Source organism: Salmo salar, chromosome 13, assembly GCF_965601325.2.
Source record: "Salmo salar chromosome 13, fSalSal1, whole genome shotgun sequence".
Lineage (NCBI taxonomy): Eukaryota > Metazoa > Chordata > Actinopteri > Salmoniformes > Salmonidae > Salmo > Salmo salar.
In genome coordinates, this window is record NC_138303.1 from 21,656,170 (window position 1) to 21,680,355 (window position 24,186).

Below are 24,186 nucleotides of genomic sequence, written 5' to 3' on the forward strand. Positions count from 1 at the left end.
AAATTCTCAATTATCGCGGATTTATCGGTGGTGACAATTTTTCCTAGCCTCAGTGCAGTGGGCAGCTGGGAGGAGGTGCTCTTATTCTCCATGGACTTTACAGTGTCCCAGAACGTTTTGGAGTTTGTGATACAGGATGCAAACTTCTGTTTGAAAAAGCTAGCCTTAACTTTCCTAACTGACTGTGTACGTTGGTTCCTAACTTCCCTGAAAAGTTGCATATCGCAGGGGTTATTCGATGCTAATGCAGTACACCACAGGATGTTTTTGTGCTGGTCAAGGGCAGTCAGATCTGGAGTGAACCAAGGGCTATATCTGTTCCTGGTTCTACATTTTTTGAATGGGGCATGCTTATTTAAGATGGTGAGGAAAGCACTTTTAAAGAATAACCAGGCATCCTCTACTGACGCAATGAGGTCAATATCCTTCCAGGATACCCGGGCCAGGTCGATTAGAAAGGCCTGCTCGCTGAAGTGTTTATGGGAGCGTTTGACAGAGATGAGGGGTGGTCTGTACTTAAAAAGGATTAAGTCAATTTTTTCCCTCATCAATCTACACACAATACCCCATAATGACAATACAAAAACAGGTTTTTAGAAATGTTTGCAAATGTATAAAAACACCAAAATCAGAAATACATTATTTACATAAGTATTCAAACCCTTTGCTATGAGACTCCAAATTGAGCTCATGTGTATCCTGTTTCCATTGATCATCCTTGAAATGTTTCTACAACTTGATTGGAGTCCACCTGTTGTAAATTCAAATGATTGGACATGATTTGGAAAGACACACACTTGTCTATATAAGGTTTCACAGATGACAGTGGATGTCAGAGCAAAAACCAAGCCATGAGGTCGAAGGAATTGTCTGTAGAGCTCCGAGACAGGATTGTGTTGAGGCACAGATCTGGGGAAGGGTACCAAAACATTTCTGCATCACTGAAGGTCCCCAAGAACACAGTGGCCTCCAACATTCTTAAATGGAAGAAGTTTGGAACCACCAACACTCTTCCTAGAGGTGGCCGCCTAGCCAAACTGAGCTATCGGGGGAGCAGGGCCTTGGTCAGGGAGGTGACCAAGAACCCGATGGTCACTCTGATAGAGCAGATGTGTTGTTACCTACCCTTACCACCTGGGGGCGGCCTGTCAGGAAGTCCAGGATCCAGTTGCAGAGGGAGGTGTTGAGTCCCAGGGTCCTTAGCTTAGTGATGAGCTTTGAGGAACGCTGAGCTGTAGTCAATGAATAGCATTCTCACGTAGGTGTTTCTTTTGTCCAGGTGGGAAAGGGCAGTGTGGAGTGCAATAGAGATTGCATCATCTGTGTATCTGTTGGGGCGGTATGCAAATTGGAGTGGGTCTAGGGTTTCTGGGATAATGGTGTTGATATGAGCCATGACCAGCCTTTCAAAGCACTTCATGGCTACAGATGTGAGTGCTACGGGTCGGTAGTCATTTAGGCAGGTTATCTTGGTGTACTTGGGCACAGGGACTATGCTAGTCTGCTTGAAACATGTTGGTATTACAGACTCGGTCAGGGACAGGTTGAAAATGTCAGTGAAGACACTTGCCAGTTGGTCAGCGCATGCTCGGAGTACACGTCCTGGTAATCCGGTGAAGCATGGTGGTGGCAGCATCATGCTGTGGGAATGTTTTTCAGCGGCAGAATCTGGGAGACTAGTCAGGATCGAGGAGTATAAAGAGCAAAGTATAAAGAGATCCTTCATAAAAACCTGCTCCAGAGCGCTCAGGACTTCAGACTGGGGCAAAGGTTCACCTTCCAACAGGACAACGACCCTAAGCACACAGCCAAGACAACACAAGAGTGGCTTCGGGACAAGTCTCTGAATGAACCTGATCGAACATCTCTGGAGAGACCTGAAAATAGCTGTACAGCGACGCTCCCCTTCCAACCTGACAGAGGTTGAGAACATCTGCAGAGAAGAATGGGAGAAACTCCCCCAAATACAGGTGTGCCAAGCTTGTAACATCATACCCAAGAAGACTCGAGGCTGTAATCGCTGTCAATGGTGCTTCAACAAAGTACTGTGTAAAGGGTCTGAATACTTATGTAAATGTGATATTTCAGTTTATTTTAAATACATTTCTAAAAACCTGTTTTTCCTTTGTCATTACAGGGTATTGTGTGTAGATTGATGAGGGGTAAAACACTATTTAATACATTTTAGAATAAGTCTGTAACGTAACACAATGTGGAAAAAGTCAAGGGGTCTGAATACTTTCCGAATGCACTGTATATATTTTATACTCTGAAAAACCTCATACAAGAGAAGATAAACAAAAAGAGTTCCTCTTTTCATAAGATTCAACATGAAATCTCTCTCTCGTCTCTCTCACTGTCTTTCTTTATCTCTCTCTCTTCCTGACAGACTTCGAGCCACACGTATATACCCTGCCCCCACAAATCTGTGGTGATCTTTTTTAATAAACAAAGACCCTACCATGCGCTGTGTGTGGGCTCTGTGCAGTCATTCTGTGTGTGTATGTTTGTGTGTGTGCATTTGTGTGTGTGTGTGTGTGTGTGAATGTGTGCATGCGCGTGCGCTCTGCAGCGTTTTCAGCAGAGGAAGGAAGTCGAAGTCACAAGACGATGGGGGTTTCAGAACTTCAGTTGTTGAGGAAGCTTCTACGGTATTTTTTTACATTTTTTAAATTCTCCTCCTACTCTTCTCCTCGTCTCTAAGATACTGTTCATGTCTGCTCTCTGTGTGTGACAGAACTATTAACTTGGCACCAAAACAAATTTTGAGATATCTTAAATATCGTATTTCCGTTATTTTGTGGATATCAGAAAATACGTAGTGAGTTTCAGAATGTTTTGTCTGCATTATGTATGTTAGGGGATAAGACCCAGTTTGGGAGATCTGATTGGTTGAGAGCAGGCCAGCGCCTACCAAAGGCAAGTGGAGGAGTGGAGGAGCGAGAGGAGAAGGAGGAGTGGAGGGTAGTGGTGGAAATTCAACTGACACACTCCAGAGTATACTAGGGTGTGTCTGAACAACAGAGAGAACAAGAACATTATTGAAGAGAAAGAGGGATTAATAACTGCTTATTTTGTTTCATAGATGATTTTATAGCTAATATATTCAAACTACATAGGACAAAAATATATGAAAGAGGGATTAAGGGGGAAGATGAGAGAAAGGGAAAGACAGAGACAAACAGTAAGAGACAAAGAGAGTGAAAGATTTAGTGATTGAGGGAGAAAGAGGGAGAGAAACCCCTTAAACTCCGCTCCCAGCATCACAGCAACAGGAGGCAGTGGCTCAAACCTGTCTTATACCCAGAGACAAGGAGTTAACCAGCTCATCAGCTGCTTCTTCCTGACTCGGGAGCTAAACTACAGCTTGGTCATATGTAGCTTGCTCCTGCTGCACTTTCCTCATAACATCCTGTACACTATGTATGGACAGAGGATGACTCAGTGTCTTCCTGTTACATTCAGTTTAACAGAGGCAAGGGGATGTAAAATGTCAATAAAGTCTATATGTGGAAACCTAAAAGAAGGAAATGAAAACGATCTGGAAATAAATGGAAAAACGTGCAATACGGACTCCCCTGGGGGACATTTGTAGATGACCTATGTTACACATTCAGAAAAATAGTTTAAGTCAAGTTAGAACCTGTCTATTTAGGTGAACATGGAAGAACGTGGCCCTCCGAATTTAATCCTGAACCCCACCCTGAAGCTAAAACAGTCAACACAAACTAACAATCCCCAGACCACTGGTCACTCCCTTAGGACACGGACACAACGGCAGTGTTTGCTGGCCGAGAGTACATAGGACCTCTGAACACAGTACCAGCCATAATTTTCAAACTGATTCTATAGATAGCAGGTGGTCCCTAAAACACGCCGTGCTGAACGAACGGCAGACAAACAGCAAATCGAATGTTGATTTGCTGTTTGTCTGCCGTTCGTTCAGCACGGTCGGTGTGGGTGGAGAGAGAGACACATTCACAGCCCAGTAAGCTGTACAACTGTCACACCCTGATCTGTTTCACCTATCTTTGTGTTTGTCTCCACCCCCCTCCAGGTGTCACCCATCTTCCCCATTATCCCCAGTGTACTTATACCTGTGTTCTCTGTTTGACTGTTGCCAGTTCGTTTTGTTTCGTCAAGTCTACCAGCATTTTTTCCCGAGCTCCTGGCTGTCTCTAGTTCCTGTTTTCTAGCTTTCCCGGTTTTTGACCATTCTGCCTGACTTGACCCTGAGCCTGCCTGCCGTTCTGTACCTTCAGACTCTGCTCTGGACTAGCGACCTCTGTTTGCCCTTCACCTGTTGTTTGCCTGCCCCCCTGTTTTTGTAATAAACTTTTGTTACTTCAAAACTGTCTGCATCTGGGTCTTCTCCTGAGCCTTGACAACATCAGAAATTCATACAGATGGGCCCAAAACAGCACAGATGAATACCAGAAAGCAACCAATAACCAGAAACTTACAGTAAAGAAGGCATCAATCTAGACTTAAAAACCATCAACAATATATTCAGGCAAACAGCAAAAGAAGCACAAATGAAATGGACAAAAAAACGAACAAAAAAAAACTATAGATGACAACAGAAGAACAGTATTAAACCAAAAGCACAAAGACCCAAATAATGGTGAAATACTCTGTCATTAAAGCTCTATAAACGTACACTTAGAACCAAAAGAGCCCAGGACAACAGCAAGCAACTGACACTAATTGAGGAGTCCATAAACACAAACAACTTCTGGCAAAAGTTGGAAAACCCCCCAAGAAATCTAAACAAGAGGAATTAGCGATACAAATGGTGATATATGGACAACCCATTTTAAAACAAAATGTATGCAATTGCAGAACAATGCCACATTCATGAGAAGTTGAATGGATTGAAAAAAGCTATGAAGGAAAACCTAAATCCATAGACTTCCCAATTATTATAACAAACTTCAGGCCCTCAAATTTTAAAAAGCATGCGTATCAGATGGTATCCTAAATGAGATGCTCATATTCACTGGTGCAAAATGTAAATGGGCTACATTAAAACTGTTAAATTTGAGCCTGAGTGTAGGTTATTTCCCTGACATCTGGAACCGAGGACTCATAACCCCAATCTTTAAGGAAGGAGACAAATTTGATCCAAACAATTACAGAGGCATTTGTGTGAATGGTAACTTGGGGAAGGTTTTCTGTAGTATAAATGTAACAGTTCTAAACTTCCTTAATAAGCACAATGTCTTGGGTAAAAGCCAAAGTGGATTTATACCTAAACATAGCACAACCGATTGTATTTACACCCTAAACACCCTGATAGATAAACATGTCCACCAAAATAATACCAACATTTATGCTATCTTTATTGATTTCCAAAAATAATTTGATACTATTTGGCATACAGGATTGTTCACAAAGTTATAGAAAGTGGTGTTAGGGGTAAAACATATGACATAATTAAATAAATATGTGTAGCATCAAAATTGGCAAGAAAACAACAGAATTCTTTAACCAGGAGCGGGGCCTTTGCCAGGGTTGCAATCTATGCCCTGCGCGCTTCAATATTTACATCAACGAATTTGCCGTTTTAGAAGAATCCTCAGCCCCTGGTGTTAGTCGCTACAATTCATAGGTTAAATGCATGCACATATTCACAGATGACCTGTGCCTGCTGTCACCCTCAGCACATGGCCTACAGCAGAGCCTGGACCTGCTAGAACAGTACTGCCAGACCCGGGCCCTGGCAGTAAACACCAAAAAGACTAAAATAATGATTTTCCAGAGAAGATCCAGATCTAAGGGAATTAGACCAAAGTTCTCAATCGGTACAACATACAAAGAGTATTGCACACACTACAATTACTTAAAAATAAGCTCAACTGGACACCTAAATGAGGCAGTGAATGAACTGAGACAGAAAGCAAGGAGACATTCTACGCCTGACCCAAAATTAAGGAAAGCTTTGACTATGTACAGACTCAGTGAGCATAGCCTTGCTATTGAGAAAGGCCGCTGTAGGCAGACCTGTCTCTCAAGAGAAGACAGGCTATGTGCACAATGCCCACAAAATGAGGTGGAAACTGAGATGCACTTCCTAACCTCCTGCCAAATGTATGACAATTTAGAGACACATATTTCCCTCAGATTACACAGACCCACAAAGAATTTGAAAAAAAACAAATTTTGATAAACTCTCATATCTATTGGGTGAAATACCACCGTGTACATCACAGCAGCAAGATTTGTGACCTGTTGCCACAAGAAAAGGGCAACCAGTGAAGAACAAACACCATTGTAAATACAACCCACATTTATGTTTATTTATTTTATATTTTGTACTTTAACTATTTGCACATCATTACAACACTGTATATAGACATAATATGACAATTTAAATGTCTTTATTATTTTGTAAATGAATGTTTACTGTTAATTTTTATTGTTTATTTCACTTTTGTTTATTATCTATTTCACTTGCTTTGGCAATGTAAATATATGTTTCTCATGCCAATAAAGCCCTTAAACTGAATTGAATTGAGAGAGAGAGAGATAGGGAGGGAGGGGTTGCTTTACCCTCCTGACTCCAGAATGTCTCATTTCAAGAGACCCTCTCAAGTATCCCATAACTCCCCATGTCAATCATTCCAATTACTTCTGGTCTGGAACCGAGCGAAAAGTGGAACTGGCCAGAAGTAGTGCACTACATGAGGAATGGGGTGTCACTTGGTCCTATAGTTTGACTGATATGTTAGAGCTAAGGGTCAGGGTGTAGAGGTTATGGGTTATGGGTCGACCCCCATATTGGGGTTCCACATGGCTGTAACCCGACCCGGCAGTTTAACCACAGACCAGGCCCCTGACCCAGTTTGACTCAGGAAGACATGGACGTCAAAGGTTGTCTGTGTTATGACGGTACGGCCAATCAAAGAGGAGGTCTCTTAGTAAACATGACCCCCTCTGTCACAATTCACACATAAAGCTAACCAGACCTGGGTTCAAATACATGTGTATTTGAGTATTTGTTATTTAAATACATGTTTTCTGTGTATTTTAGTAGATTTGCCCGGTCGGTCTCTCAGACCTTGTATGTGTGTGTCCCTCTGGTCTTTTAGTGGTTCCAAAGGTCAAAACCAAAACATTTGGTCAGTCACTATCGTCTTGGCCTTTGGAATAGCCTGCCAGAGAATCCGAAGGCCTCATAAACTGTAGACATTTTTAAGAAAGACCGTAAGATAGATATTTTTAGCCATGCTTTTACACTGAACAAAAATATAAACACAACATGTAAAGTGTTGGTCCAATGTTTCATGAGCTGAAATAAAAGATCCCAGAAAAGTTCTACATGCACAAAAAACATATTTCTCTCAATTGTTTTGCACAAATTTGTTTACATCCCTGTTAGTGCGCATTTCTACTTTGCCAAGATAATCTACCTGACAGGTGTGGCATATCAAGAAGCTGATTAAACAGCATGATCATTACACATGTGCACCTTGTACTGGGGACAATAAAAGGCCCCTCTAACATGTGCAGTTTTGTCAGACAACACAATGCCACAGATGTCTCAAGTTTTGAGGGAGCGTCCACCAGAGCTTTTGCCAAAGAATTTAATGTTAATTTCTCTACCATAAGCCGCCTCCAACGTCGTTTTAGAGAATTTGTCAGTACGTCCAACCGGCCTCACAACCGCAGACCACGTGTATGGTGTCATGTGGGTGAGCGATTTGCTGAGGTCAACATTATGAACAGAGTGCCCCATGGTGGTTGTGGGGTTATGGTATGGGTAGGCATAAGCTACGTACAACAAACACAACTATTTATTTATTTTATCTCATTCTATATAAATAGAATGCATTTGTCTCTTTATTGTATTTTTGTCTATCTTCATTTGTTATTTGTATAGAAAACTTGTGTTCGCCTTTTATTCTTTTATTTCTTTCAGCACTTTGAAATGCATCCTCTGTAGACGTGCTACATACGTAAAGATCGATTGATTGAAATGCATGGGTGTCACGACTTCCACCGAAGTTGGTGCCTCTCCTTGTTCGGGCGGCGGTTCGGCGGTCGACGTCACCGGCTTTCTAGCCACCACCGATCTACGTTTCTGTTTCTATGTGTTTTGTCTTGATTGTACACACCTGGTTTCCATTATGTTATAATTTATTCCCTATTTAACCCTCTGGTTCCCACATGGTTGTGTGCGTGTTTGTTCTTTGTTATGTGGTCGCTCTTTTGTGTTGAGCTGGATTATTATTCCCTGTATGGAATTAGTTTGTGATTATTTGCGAGTAAAGTACGTTTTTACTCAGTTCTGTGTCCTGCGCCTGACTCCGTCCTACCCGCTGCACACTGACACACTGTCACGCCCTGGCCATAGAGAGGGTTTTATTCTCTATTTTGGTTAGGCCAGGGTGTGACTAGGGTGATCATTCTATGTCCTTTTTTCTATGTTTTGTATTTCTTTGTTTTGGCCGGGTATGGTTCTCAATCAGGGACAGCTGTATATCGTTGTCTCTGATTGGGAGCCATACTTAGGCAGCCTGTTTTCCTTTGGGTTTTGTGGGTGGTTACTTTCTGTTTTGTTGAACCTGACGGAACATAGTCGTTTTGTTATTTTGTTTAAAGTGTTCTCAGTAAATAAATGAATGATGAGCACTCACCACGCTGCGCCTTGGTCTACTCCTTGCAACGGCCGTTACACACATGACAATGGGAGAGTATTTGACTCAGTGTATTTGAGTATTTTCAAATAATTTCCAAGTGTATTTCCAAATACATTCCAATATTCAACTACTTGTTTTTTTTCTTCAAAGAAAGGTTATCTGAACACATGTTTTGAAATGTATTTTGAAAAGTAATTGAAATACCTGAAAGTATTTGAACCCAGGTCTGAAGCTAACACACATTTACTGTACACAAACCATATATACCTAAGCAATGCACACACACACAAATCCCGCCCTGACACAAATGCCTTGTCCACCCCCACACACCCACACACACAGTCACATCCATCACCTCCATGGCTGTAGGTGTGTATCCCTGTCCGTTCTCCCCCGGGGATGCAGGCGCTCGGTGCAGGGTGATGATGTCATCATCCTCCGGGGGCTTCCAGATGTACTGTTCCCCGTTCCCCATGAACACCGTCTCCTGGTGGACACACAGAGAAGAGAGGTGAGGGCTCAGCTGGCAGCCTGGTCGCCAAGGCCCCTATTCACTATTAGAGCCTCAATGGTAGGAGTGCGATTCTAGGATCAGTTGATTATGTGGACCTGATCATAGACCAGCACTCGTTCTCAGGGCCCAAATTGGTTATGTTTTTGACCAGCTCCTTTATAGTTGAGTATAGGCCTTGTAATTAACAACATCCGGTATAAATCCCAACAAAATAACTCAATGAAACAACTGTTTTGCATACACACACGCAGTAGATTATCTCTGGTAGGTAACCTCAGCTTTATGTCCGGCCTGCAGATACATAGACAGTCGACACAGGATGCCCATGTACAACAAACACTGAGTGTGTGTGTTCTCTTGTAAATATTTATCCAGAGGCTTGTGGGAGTAGGAAGTGGTACGCTTGTCGGACAGGTAAACACAGTCCACACTGAACAGCAAAGAGTGGGAGGAGTGTTTGTGTGCGCGTTTGTGTGTTTCAGTCCACAAACAGGTGGCTCTCATGTGACTATCTACACACATCCGTCCCACCACTGGACTTATAGGACAACGGTGAGGGACTGTGTTTGTAAAGAGGAATGACATGGTTGTTGAAATGGTTTGGGTTGTGCATATGGATCAAATTATGTTCTGGCATCAAATCATCTCTGTTCACACATTTGTAGGTGGACATTTAGAGTACTAGCAAATGTCTCCACATTTTACAGCATACAATCTGTATGCAACTGGTTTAGTCTCCCCTCCACCATATTACTGTGTCTCTTGTCCTTCTAGTTGGTATTTTTCATATAAATATAACTGATCACAACAAAAGACTACTGGTGATAGAGAGAGAGCAAAATGTTTTGGAGGAAATTGAGATGGTTAATGAATCATTTGTGTTTCATATACACATAGCCCCCAGATCAAAGATCCTGCCCACGTGTGTGTGTGTGTGTGTGTGTGTGTGTGTGTGTGTGTGTGTGTGTGTGTGTGTGTGTGTGTGTGTGTGTGTGTGTGTGTGTGTGTGTGTGTGTGTGTGTGTGTGTGTGTGCGTCTCAGAAGACAGCCCACACAGCGCACAGCTGTCCAGAAATCAGACAGCAATCATAACCACAATCAGATGCTGCCATCAAATCAGATGTTCTTCTTCATCTGTGGATATTTTTTAACTCTTGGTCGATTAGTCAGATGTTTCTCAGCATCAAGTGATAAAAAACGTCAATCTTTATTTAGCCGAAAGAACTGTGACTTATATTAAACTTAAAATATCTACCATCTATGGTTTCAGTGATTTATTCATGTTTTTATGAGGAACATTAGTAAACGCAATTAAAGTTCCTGAGATGTTTGTTAATTGTGCTTGTTAATACAATCTCATAGTTACAGGTTTCATTTATATTCTAAAAAACGATTGCACACACAAGAATACACACGACTTGGCAGCCAGCCAGGCTCTTGCTTAATCAGCCCCTCAGCTTCACTAGCCACTCACACAACATGTCCTCCACAGAGCAGGAGAAGGGCGGAGACGCAGGCTCACACACACACACACACACACACACACACACACACACACACACACACACACACACACACGCTATGGAGCACATCCACGCAGAGTGCATAGGCATCAACATGACTACAAACAGGAGAGCATGCTCACTGGCTTTCTCCAAAACACACACACTAAATTGACAAAAACAAATCGTCTCTCAAGGACACACTGGAGAGTGTGAGACGACACATAATATCCACACACAGTTGTATTTATATATACATATACAGTACTGTCAAAGGTTTGGACACAGCTACTCATTCAAGGGTTTTTCTTTATTTTTACTATTTTCTACAATGTAGAATAATAGTGAAGACATCAAAACTATGAAATAACACATATGGAATCATGTAGTAACCAGAAAATTGCTAAACAAATCAAAATATATTTTAGATTTTAGATTCTTCAAATGACGCATCATTCACCCAAGGTTCGTGAAAATTCGTCCAGTGCTGTCTGAGATATCTCATGTGACTAACGTACGAACTAACGGATTGATGGAGACAGATCCACAGTCCCCTCCCCTGATTTCGTCATGGGGGCCAATAAGTAGATCATATACAATATCACAGACCCACCACTAAAATAACATCAATCTATCCAAACGTGTGACGGAGCAAATTACATTCGCCCTGTTCATTCACACACTCACGCATGCATGCCCTCTCTCTCACACACACACACACACACACACACACACACACACACACACACACACACACACACACACACACACACACACACACACACAGTAAGTAAGTAAAAACAGGTAGGACTGCCAAGAAAGTTTGATCTTTATCCAATCATTGTCCCTCCATTTCCCTCCTTCAGTGCAGCCCCCAAATTGGCCTTGACTGTTTATAAACACTATTTCCAACAGGCTTATCTGGTGAGAAAATGATATCAAGCCCGGGCACACTTAACAATGAGATGGAATCATGTCGGTGGGACATAGTCTAACAAAGAATAGTCTAAAGAGAGTTTGTCATCCCGTTAGACATCATCTGTGAGGATCTGACTTTTAGTAACGTTGACAGATACCGTAAGGCCATTCGAGGCTGTGCTCATGTGGCTGGAAATAGAGATCAAGATCAGGCCGGAACTGCTCCTTACACACTGATCTAAGGCCAGTTTCACATTTTTCCTCCCAATGGTTAAGATTAGGATTGGGATTAGGGTGATCTGATGCTAGAGTTGTGGCTAGGGGAAGCTTCAACCTGGAGCGTTAGAGATCTACTCAATTCAACTCAATTCAAAGGGCTTTATTGGCATGGAAAACATACTGTATGTTTACATTGCCAAAGCAAGTGAAATAAATGATAAACACAAGTGAAATAAACAATCAAAAATTAACAGTAAACATTATACTCTCCCTCTGAGCTCAAACACTGGATAATGAGTAGAAAGAAGAACAATCTGTAGGACATAGTTCCCTCTGGTGGATAAATGGTAGAACTGACAGGTTAATATTGCTGCCATTCAGCATTTTTTTTAACCTTTATTTAACTAGGCAAGTCAGTTAAGAACAAATTCTTATTTTCAATGATGGCCTAGGAACAGTGGGTTAACTGCCTTGTTCAGGGGCAGAATGACAGATTTTCACCTTGTTAGCGTGGGGATTTGCTCTTGCAACCTTTTGGTTACTAGTCTAACGCTCTAACCCCTAGGCTACCTGCTGCCCCTATCCGCACAAGCTGGTGAAGAATTACACCGTATATACAGAATCTCTGAAGTGCCCTCCTGGGGAAGTACCTTCGGGAAGACGTGCAGGTGGAACGGCTCCAGCTGTTTCCGTGGAAACTCCTGGCTGCGGGGCAGCAGAGGGGGCGGGGCAGAGGGTGACTCTCCCACACTTGATTGGACACTTGATTGGTCATCTGACTCTGTGTTCCCTATCTCGTTCTTCGTTGCCTTGTTCACCTTAATACATTTTACTTAATTAGAAATGAGTACAAATTCATATCAAATTCATATAATGTTCCAGAGCTCCATTGGAAAGCAGTTGTAAAAACTCTGTTTACCTTCTTGACCTTCCGGATGGAGGCGTACTCTGCCGTTACTGGGTCCTGAATGGCCAGGGAGGGAAGGGAGGACAAGAGCGAGCCGCTAGATCCGTTAACACCGTTAGCACCATTGGGCCCCTTCCCTCCTCCTCTACCAAGAGTGCTACAGCCATTAACAGCCCCTCTGCCGTTCCCTCTGCCGTTCCCTCTGCCCTTCCCCTGTCAGATACACATAGATACACATACAAACACACAGAAGTGAAAGGTCCTGGTTATTCCGTTGGACCAACCAAAGAAAAGCGAAATAACAAAAATAACAGTCATTTTTACAGGAAGGCGTTCACAATGTCAAGTGTCTCCAATGATGACTTGATGTCAACACTTCTATTGGGTAGCTGTCATAGCATAAATACGCACATTCCCATTTCCATTCCCATTCCCGTTTCGGACCACGTTGGTGCGGGTCCCATTGGGGCTCGTTGAGGCCCTTAGTGTTGCCGGGGTGTTGGCCGACGTGGGAGGGGGAGCGGGGGGCACCATGTCTGCCTCTCGAACCCCTACAACCTCATACAGCCCATCATCAAGGCAACGGACAGGTGAGTTCCGGATTCCCACCTCAGTGTAGGTGTGGTCTCTGACCCCGTCTCCTCCTCCCCCCTCGGGGTCTCCCTCCCCCACTGGTCTGTTGGGGATCTGGGGCAGCTGGCGGACCAGGGGTGGGCGGAGGTCAGACGTGGAGCGACGGCTGTGGAGGAGGAGCAGGTCCATACTGGCTGGACGGTTCTTACCCCCACCTAGAGCGGTGAGAAGGAGGGGGACCTTTATTATCGGGTCATTGTTATACATAGTTTCCATCTCTGCTATGTACCGGAAGTTTTCATTATTGGCAGTTGATTGTTAGTATTATTACTTACTGTTGCCGTTGCAGGGCAGGCGGTTGATCTCATGCAGCCTGGTGTCAGATTTACTCATGGAACTGTTCTTGGGCTGACGGAGAGCACCCTGCAGAGAGAGAGAGAGAGACAGAGAGAGAGAGAGAGAGAGAGCGAGAGCGAGAGAGAGAGAGAAGGGAAGATAGAAACAAGGGAAGATAGAAATAGAGATAGGTACATAGAGACTGGTCAGTTAGATGTACTGTACATCTACAGGGTGGTTCTAGATGTGTTTGAAATGCCTGTTGTTTGTTTCCCACCTTCTGCAAATAATGAGTGTGAAAAGAATTGAAACTTTTATGCTGGGTGGTGGAGTGAGCACTCAAAGTCATGTGACAGGAAGTAAAAATGCAATTTATTGAGAGGGTCGATAACAAATAACGGTGAAGGGATTGTGGTAGGTCTGAAACACACAACAAAAAACATACAAATGAAATGAGGACGTAGAAGGGGTGAGGAAAAGAGAAGGGGGCTGTGTGGGAAGTGAAGATAACTCACCATCTCTACTGAGGTGCCCTTCTCTCCATTGGACGCAGGATGTTTGATCTTGTTTTTCCTTGGGACACGAAGTAACAGTGATTACTACTATGTTATTATTAACCCTGTTTCTGCTGAGTTTCACTCAGAGCTGAGAAGTAAACATTCCTTCATGGTTGAGCACATTTCCACACGCTCCTATAGGTGCTCTGGGAACGTTCTGTAACCATGGGGGATTGTTGATTTCAGTTCAGCGAAGATGAAGGAGAGGAGATGCACATGTGCACCTATAGTACACACGTGCAGAGTCCACTTAGTACCATTGAGATGCCCCGGGGACTCAGGGGTCTCTTTCTTCAGCCCACGACACATCACCCCTCTCTAGACACCTCTCAGCTCTGTCTACCCCTGGGGAACCATGGGTAGGTGTCTAAGCCTCCACATCCCACAGGACTGTCACACTATAACAACACATTGGAGGCAGGAATTCGGCACAAGAAAAATAAATGGTTTTCCAAACTAAAAAGAGTAAAGAGGAGCCTTTTTTCCAGACAGTTTGTGGCAACATCAACATATTTATTTCATTGGTTACATTTACAGATTCCTTAACATTAAGCTTAACATTGAGCTACAGTACATCTCTATGTCTGGTCACAGTGCATATCCCCTGGCAACAAAGCCACTGAGGGTTGAGTCTCATTAGTCCCTGAAGGTTCTGTAAGAACCACACCGTACTGTGTTCCATTGCTTTTGTCTAGCGAGAGGGAGCCCTGTTCCCTAGACTGGATGTGCCCTGCCCTCTCCACTGTCCTAGGAAGAGCATTTCATCTGATCTGACAATACAAGCCATTAACATTCATCACACATTCTCTTCTCGGGACGCATGGAGGGTGGGATGGGTGAGAAGGAGCAAAGGGAGGGAGGAGGGACAGACATTGGGAGATGGAAGACAGAGTGTGAGATGGGAGAGGGGGAGAGATAAAGAAAAGAGGAGATTAGGAAGAGGTAGAGAGAGGGATAAGAGAGAGAGAAAAAGCAATTGGGAGAAAGTGAGAGAGAGAGAGCAAGAAAGAGAGCGATAGAGAGGGAGAGAAATCTATGAGATGTGTCAAATGTGTTGGCAGTGACCTCTCACCTCTGGCAGCCCACACAGACCACCACGATGAAGATTGTGACCACGAAGGCTGACGCCGCGGCGATGGCCCCTAGCAATAGCATCTTACGGTATGGGTCGTCCGTCCCAGAGGCCATAACACACACACTAAGACACACACACACTCAGACACACACTCACAGACAAAGGGTGCTCAGGAAAACCTGCAGAGGAGGGGTTGGGAAAAGAAAGAAAAACTATGTTTAGGATCTACTTTGTTTTCGCTATTTTTACTTTTGACAGGCCTCGTGGATTACTGGTTAAATAAAGGATGTGTTTCTGATATGAGGTTTGTGATATGAGGTTTGTGATATGAGGAGGTTTGTGATATGAGGAGGTTTGTGATATGAGGAGGTTTGTGATATGAGGAGGTTTGTGATATGAGGAGGTTTGTGATATGAAGAGGTTTGTGATATGAGGAGGTTTGTGATATGAGGAGGTTTTTGATATGAGGAGGTTTGTGATATGAGGAGGTTTGTGATATGAGGAGGTTTGTGATATGAAGAGGTTTTTGATATGAGGAGGTTTGTGATATGAGGAGGTTTGTGATATGAGGAGTTTTTTGATATGAGGAGGTTTGTGATATGAGGAGGTTTGTGATATGAGGAGGTTTTTGATATGAGGAGGTTTGTGATATGAGGAGGTTTGTGATATGAGGTTTGTGATATGAGGAGGTTTGTGATATGAAGAGGTTTTTGATATGAGGAGGTTTGTGATATGAGGAGGTTTGTGATATGAGGAGGTTTGTGATATGAGGTTTGTGATATGAGGAGGTTTGTGATATGAAGAGGTTTTTGATATGAGGAGGTTTTTGAAAGTGTGATACGATTACAACCCTGGAAATCTGTGAGAAAGTAAGAGAGTTTGAGAGGGTGAGACAGATACTGTATCAACAGTGGTGAACGGAAACAGAGTGTCGCAGAGAGCTAGGTGAGCAGAGGGGTATATGTGATTGAGCTTGAGCGTCTGTCTGTGATTCCGGTTTCTATTTCGGGCTCGCTACCACAAGTGCATGTTCACAAATAGAAAACGGAGAAACAGGCTGCAATGTGCTCTACATATAGCATCATTTATGAACAGGAGAATACATATTTTCACCTACACTACACTCCCTCTCTCCATAATCCAAAGCACATACATTAAACCAGCTACCATCCCACAGATACGTGTAGGATTTCATCCATGTTATTGCCTGTTTTCTCATACTAGTCATTGTATTCTCATGTAGTGAGTGATATTCTCATATAGGTTGAACAGAAATGTACATGATGAATCCCCAAATAGTCTGTCCAGTTGATACCATGAGACAAATCTTTCTGGCCATCAGAGTGCTTCGTTTCATTTGCTGGCACAATATGTTTGTTTTCTTTCTCAATAAGAAGTAGAGTGATTGCTTTGCAATGTTTTGATGTAGTGGCCTACATCCTGACAAGTCTAACACACTTCATCAGACACTTATTTATGATACACACACACACACACACACACACACACACACACACACACACACACACACACACACACACACACACACACACTTCACACAATACACACTACACTACACTACACTACACTACACTACACTACACTGCACACACCTTCTGTAAACAGTAAAGCTCTGTTCCCCGGGCGCCGAAGACGTGGATGTTGATTAAGGCAGCCCCCCGCACCTCTCTGATTCAGAGGGGTTTGGTTAAATGGGGAAGACACATTTCAGTTGAAGGCGTTCAGTTGTACAACTGTCTAGGTATCCACTTTCCCCTTTCTATTTCTGGTGAAAAACCCTCATCTGTATGGTAATGCTGATACTCCTTGGCCAGGGTGTTGTAACAGTAATCAGTACCGTATGGTGTCATGACGTTGGCCTCTTTTGGTACAGGGAGGACAGTTGACCCCCCCCCCCCCCCCAATCCACCCTGTGTGTAAAGGGTTGTAAAAACTCTAAAATTCCAGGAGAGTCTCTGGCCACATGGCCCATAGAGAGACACAGGAAATTCTTCCAACTCATAGAATTGGAGAGCCAAGCGACATTTTGTGTGTGCTGGAGAAGGTATGGAAGATTGGTGAAGAATCCAGCTACGAACTGATCCGCTTGGTACAATTTTGTGATACTCAGAAGAGACAATATAGCCATATTACCATAAAACTGTTTATATAATAGCATCATAATGGTTGTATAGAATGTATTAATAAGGATAAAGCTTTTGTAAGACATTGAGATGCTATGTACTGATGTAATGTGATAGAATTGTATTTCTGTAACCAAATCTAACTCAGTCATAGGCACGCCCCCAGGGACCCATACAGGACCAGGCGTCATTTGACAAGCTGTTCTATGGGCACTATAAAACACCCCCTGATTTACATGTCTTCAGACCAGGCCTACACTCTATGGCCAGAGGTTTGACCATCCAAGTACTCTACTGAAAGTGAACCATACCACGTGGTTAACTTTTAGACTATCGATACTGACAGAATAAGAACAAGTCTTTGATATTAATTATTAGTCTGCAGCTAAGTAAATTATATCATCGAACGCGAAGACCAACGAAACAACCATTCTATGACGACATTAATGAATGTCGCTCTGAAAGATCCATTCTAACCGAGAGAGAGAGAGAGAGAGAGAGAGAGAGAGAGAGAACGCGGACAAAACTCGCCAACAGAACAGAACTCTCGAACAAGGATCACGATGACACATGAGCGTAAATATGTATTGATTGCAATTGTTCCCGAATGAGTGAGCCTTCAATTGTCAATTGTTAATATTAATGAACTCTGTGTAACTTCTCAGCGGACAATTTATGACCCATTGTTCAACAGGCCGACCTGCCTGTTTAGCCCACAAGGGCACATTCCTCTACCAATCCTTTGTGACGATAATTACTGTTTGTATGTTTTTCTGTTAATTACTTAGTGTAGTAAATAAATGATTTTAAGACAATTGATGTATGGATGATTTTAGTAAAGACTGGGTTCGTGCAGATACAACAATTTACGACGTTTGGAATGAGACTGGACTAGAGGTAAAATACACCATTTAAACAAGAAGATAATCGGCCTATACTATAATACAATATAATATTATAGTACAGGAAAGTTATATTAGGAAAATTATAGCTTTGTAATCTGAATATTCTCCTTGGTGCCCCGATCTCCGAGTTAATTACAATTAAATGATTAATCAGTTTAATCGCGTGATAATAATTACAGGGAGCTAATTGATAAACATATCTTCAGTGTAATGGTACCCCAAAAACACGACATTTGGAGCCCCGTGCGAGGAATCTAAGATAGAATTGGACTTTGCTGTGAAATTCTATATATCAATTGTGCAAACAGAATTGTACAAACAGCCTGCTATATAAACAAAGTGATTGTGCATTTTCCATTGAGAGAAGCTATTTAGAGTAGCTCCGGTCTTATGTCGATAGCAGTGAGGATTAAATTCCAGATTTAGTCCGTTAGACCAAACGGTACTATTTCTGTCGGTCAATATTAACTTCTAGAGTAAGGGTAGAAATTAGAAGTTAACTGTCCGGTAAACCGAGCCGAATAATTTGCCTACCGCACTAAGACAGTGTGGGCAGACCGTATGCGTATTTTGTATTTAAGTACCGTGTCGCTCCGGTCAGCATAAACGACAGCAGAATATGCTGAATGGGGTTAAGGTGAGACGTCACTAGAAAACCCACCCTTTCCATAAGTGAAAGGATCCTATTTTGGTGCTTGGAAGGATACTCCTGAACCAAGTAGCAATAGCTTAGCATTACGGGTAAGCTAACAGAGAGGGAACATTTTACCCTCCCCCGTAACACGTTTAAAATTCATCCGCTAGCGCGACGGAAGTCCGACCTTTGTACTTCCGTTTAATTTCAGCATTCTGCACCCTGGTGGTGAAGAATTGCCAGTACATCTCTAGGGGAAATTCAAACGTGGAGCACGGTAACATATCCAGACAATCACAATTGACTGGATATGACGTCTCATTCAATTTAACTAACAAGTGAAATTGCCAGATTTACCTTTTCAAGTGGATCTTTCAAATAATATCCAAAATTGATTGGGCGTCTACAATGAGACATGATTAACTTTTTCCAAACTTAACTTAGATGAAGCAATGCTCTCAGGTTAATTGAAAGTTAATTCCCAGATAGCCTATACAGGTTTGATATATCATAAATAGATTAATCAGTAAAATCTGCTTTAGCAAAGCACATTCACCAAACCCATTACTGACGGGAGTGAATCCCATGTGGCTCAGCCCCAGGGAGGAGCGTACCCTAGTGGTGAAGGGTCCCAACATTTGAACTACGGTTTACACTTATGATATCCAATCAATGGAGATTGTATGGATTATCGTCTCATTCAATTAATTTAGTTAAATTGTCGAACATACCTTTCTAGGTTCTTCCAATTAAATGAGACAACTTAAACTTTGCATATTAACCGGGATGAAGCAACCTCTCAGGTAATTCAAAGTTAATTCCCAGATAGCCTATACAGGTTTGATATATCATAAATAGATTAATCAGTAAAATCTGCTTTAGCAAAGCACATTCACCAAACCCATTACTGACGGGAGTGAATCCTATGTGGCTTCAGCCCCAGGGAGGAGCGTACCCTAGTGGTGAAGGGTCCCAACATTTGAACTACGGTTTACACTTATGATATCCAATCAATGGAGATTGTATGGATTATCGTCTCATTCAATTTAATAAGTTAAATTGTCGAACATACCTTTCTAGGTTCTTCCAATTAAATGAGACAACTTAAACTTTGCATATTAACCTGGATGAAGCAACCTCAGGTAATTCAAGTTTAATACCCAGATAGCCTACCCAGGTAGGACTAATCATTGGCATTGATTAATTAAATTTGCTTTTGCAAATTCATTCACGTCCAACTTCCACAGTACTGTACAGTACTGATGGTTCATTAACGTCTATAAATAGATTAAAATCGTCTTTGCAGCTCCCCACACCCCACATTCCAAAATTTTGGAAAATTAGGAAAATAAATAAATAAATAATCCCTTTCAAATGTTCTAATAATGTGCAGGCTATCAGAGGGGGTGGTCCCCACTCGCCCGCTAATTAGTGAACCTCCACCCGTAAATGGATTGATCTCTGACCTCAGCAGCGATAACAACCCTAATTATGCCATTAGTGGAAAAGCAGACAACAATGTTTTCCAAAATCAACCATCGGGCGCAGGCCTCGTAAAGGTTCTCTCCAGTCTAGCTCTGATGTCTTGCCATCCGAGATTGCCATCTGTCCAATACTGCAGTGCACAGCTGAAGCACGAGCAGGTAACGGTAGACATAAAGGGACAGGTGGAGAGAACCGGGAAACCAATGACAAATGCAGAAAAGGGAAAAATTCTGCTAGCTATGGAACTGCGTTCGAAAACTGAACAATTAAATGTAATTGCAAAAACGTATGACGATGAACAAGCACAAGCTCTTCAACAAAATCGTTTTCTACAGGAACAAAATCATATGCTACAGTAACAACTCGATTTAGCCAAAACTAAATACGATGATGTCCACGCCAAACTAGATAAATCTGAAGAGTTATCTACAAACAGGAGCGCTCAACTTGACAACATGCATGCTGTTTTGTTGAATGTTACTCAAAATAACACGGTGCTCCTCAAAGCGCTGCAGACCAAAGACGATCAGTTAATGAACACAATGACAAAGTTGGATGATAAATCAGCAGAACTTATTGAAGTCGCTGACCAAATGAATGATGAGAGAACTCAGGTGATGAGGTTGGAAATATTGATTTCTAAGCAAGCAGAGGAAATCTCATCACTGAATCTCTCGCTCCGTACTCAAGACCTCTACCTGCAAACCATGACAGATAAGTTTGAGACCGAAAGGAGCAGGTGTGACACTCACGTGTCCAAAATCAGTACTCTAAGCGCTCAAGTGGACTCTGCAATGCAGCAGAATTCCACCCTTAGGTACCATCTGGAGGAAATCCAGAATGGTCACGCTCTACAGCGCGACTTCTCATTCAAGCAACCGGAGCCCTGTGCTCACAGGAGTGAAGACAATAGGTTTCAGACCTTGCCTCCCTCATGTGTCCCTCAGTCTTCTCCTCTTGGCCTTTCGGCACTGAGTAATATGGCGCCTCTTGGCCAACAACAACAAGGCTTGGCTTCTTCTCTTGGCCTTTCGGCCCCAATCTCTCCACAGGATGAAGCCAACCCTCTCCGCCCGCTTGGCACGGAATACCTTGACAAACTCGTCAAGAATTTCCCCACCTTTGACCCCGTTCCAGGTCAGCCAAACGATACTGAGACGTTCCTAGCTGACATAGAGGACGCGTTGGGTGGCTACCCGAACGCTACGGGTTCTGACAGGGTTTACCTGTTGAAGCGAACGTCGAATAGACACGTGACGAGGTTCATTCGTCTACAACAGTAACACGTGCTAAATGACTATGCTAAACTTGCCACAGCTTTGAAATTAGAATTCAGTGGTTCTGCGACTCGCAAACACGATAGCTCACTGGCTAACACCGTCAAACAAGCTCGGAACGAACACCCACAAGCTTACTATCATAGGCTTCGTTCAGCTTACTTTGGCCTACTCACTGAAACAGGAATGGAAGAGCTGTTACCATTCAAACAAATGTTTCTGTCAAACATGTATCCCACCTTCATTACCTACTTGGGCCCTGCAGCCCACGTTGGCTTGCCTATCTTACAACTCAGAGAGCTTGCAAGCACAGCTTTTGAGGCATCAAAAGTTCACAACGCTAAGAGCCCTGACCACTCAGTTTTGAAGTTTAACCAGGAACACTCACTCCAGTTAGAGGGTGCATTATCAGGTATTGGAGCATCGAGAGATGACGCACAACAACAGTCTCTACCACGAAACCCTGATTCCAATAACCTCCGCGGTCGAAATAACTGTAAAATACGTAGCCATCAACATGACTACCGCTACAATCGACCCGTTCGCTACGTTCCTGCACCCAACCCACCAAAAGTGTCAGAGCACAAGGGTAACAAAGGGTTGAAGGACGATCAAAACGTAGACCAATGTTCTCCAGAAGTCCCACTACGGGAAGAACTTAAGCGAGAACAATTTGAGAAAAGGGTAAAAGATAAGTCACAAGGACTAGACCGGGAATTACCGGACACCAGGTCCGCAGGAATTAACACCCATAGCATGGACGTTAAAGTTCAAATTTCTCCCGCTCTCATTCAAGACCCCATCCAGGGCCCGCTTGATCAAGAAACAAGCCCCCGGGCTCTGTCCATAGACTCTGATACAAAAGTTGCGAAGAAAAAGGTCAAACGCTTCGTTAAAGCCAAGCCCACTCAAAATCGGAAAAGTCAATCTGCTTCCATCTTGAACAGACATGGCACATCACGTCGTTGCGAACGACCACTCCACTTTGTGGGGAATATGTCCACTAACCACGAATCTAAACGGCCATACCTGGAAACAGTCCTGGAGGACTGCTTAGCTTGTCATGCGCTAATTGATTCGGGTGTGACAATATCACTCATCTCTCAAACATTGTTTGATGATCTCAAAAGGGCTTTGAAACCAACTAAACGTTGGTTAACCTGTTAGGGCTAGGGGGCAGTATTGACACGGCTGGATAAAAAATCATACCCGATTTAATCTGGTTACCACTCCTACCCAGTAACTAGAATATGCATATACTTATTACATATGGATAGAAAACACCCTAAATTTTCTAAAACTGTTTGAATGGTGTCTGTGAGTATAACAGAACTCATTTGGCAGGCAAAACCCTGAGACATTTTCTGACAGGAAGTGGATACCTGATGTGTTGTATTACCTTTAAACCTATCCCATTGAAAAACACAGGGGCTGAGGAATATTTTGGCACTTCCTATTGCTTCCACTAGATGTCACCAGCCTTTACAAAGTGTTTTGAGTCTTCTGGAGGGAGATCTGACCGAACAAGAGCCATGGAACGATGATGGCCCATTAGACACCTGGCGCGCGAGTTCATGTTGGGTACCCTCGTTCCAATACGTTATAAAAGAGTATGCATTCGTCCACCTTGAATATTATTCATGTTCTGGTTAAAAAAGGCCCTAATGATTTATGCTATACAACGTTTGACATGTTTGAACGAACGTAAATATATTTTTTCCCCTCGTTCATGACGAGAAGTCCGGCTGGCTTAGATCATGTGCTAACAAGACGGAGATTTTTGGACATAAATGATGAGCTTTTTTGAACAAAACTACATTCGTTATGGACCTGTGATACCTGGAAGTGACATCTGATGAAGAGAATCAAAGGTAATGGATTATTTACATAGTATTTTCGATTTTAGATCTCCCCAACATGACGTCTAGTCTGTATCGCAACGCGTATTTTTCTGGGCGCAGTGCTCAGATTATTGCAAAGTGTGATTTCCCAGTAAGGTTATTTTTAAATCTGGCAAGTTGATTGGGTTCAAGAGATGTAAATCTATAATTCTTTAAATGACAATATAATATTTTACCAATGTTTTCTAATTTTAATTATTTAATTTGTGGTGTTGACTTGACTGCCGGTTATTGGAGGGAAACGATTTCCTCAACATCAATGCCATAGTAAAACGCTGTTTTTGGATATAAATATGAACTTGATAGAACTAAAAATGCATGCATTGTCTAACATAATGTCCTAGGAGTGTCATCTGATGGAGATTGTAAAAGGTTAGTGCATCATTTTAGCTGGTTTTATGGTTTTGGTGACCATGTCTTTGAATTGACAAAACATTACACACAACTCTTGTAAATGTACTGTCCTAACATACTCTAAATTTATGCTTTCGCCGTAAAACCTTTTTGAAATCGTAAAACGTGGTTAGATTAAGGAGATGTTTATCTTTCAAAGGGTGTAAAATAGTTGTATGTTTGAAAAATTTGAATTTTGACATT

At 42.6% G+C, this 24,186-nt stretch overlaps 1 protein-coding gene across 1 annotated transcript in view; it reads right to left on the bottom strand.

Moving 5' to 3' along the window:
* The window catches only part of LOC106566589 (uncharacterized), a 95,466-nt gene that overhangs the window by 10,043 nt on the left and 61,237 nt on the right, over nucleotides 1-24,186 (bottom strand). Inside the window, exons 2-8 of the mRNA XM_014134730.3 lie at nucleotides 15,241-15,422; nucleotides 14,127-14,184; nucleotides 13,611-13,698; nucleotides 13,114-13,490; nucleotides 12,715-12,915; nucleotides 12,446-12,613; nucleotides 8,998-9,129 (exon numbers count right to left, since the gene is read on the bottom strand). Of these exons, the coding sequence (XP_013990205.2) occupies nucleotides 8,998-9,129; nucleotides 12,446-12,613; nucleotides 12,715-12,915; nucleotides 13,114-13,490; nucleotides 13,611-13,698; nucleotides 14,127-14,184; nucleotides 15,241-15,356 (1,140 nt within the window). The 5' untranslated portion in view covers nucleotides 15,357-15,422. The remainder of the gene's footprint in view (nucleotides 1-8,997; nucleotides 9,130-12,445; nucleotides 12,614-12,714; nucleotides 12,916-13,113; nucleotides 13,491-13,610; nucleotides 13,699-14,126; nucleotides 14,185-15,240; nucleotides 15,423-24,186) is intronic.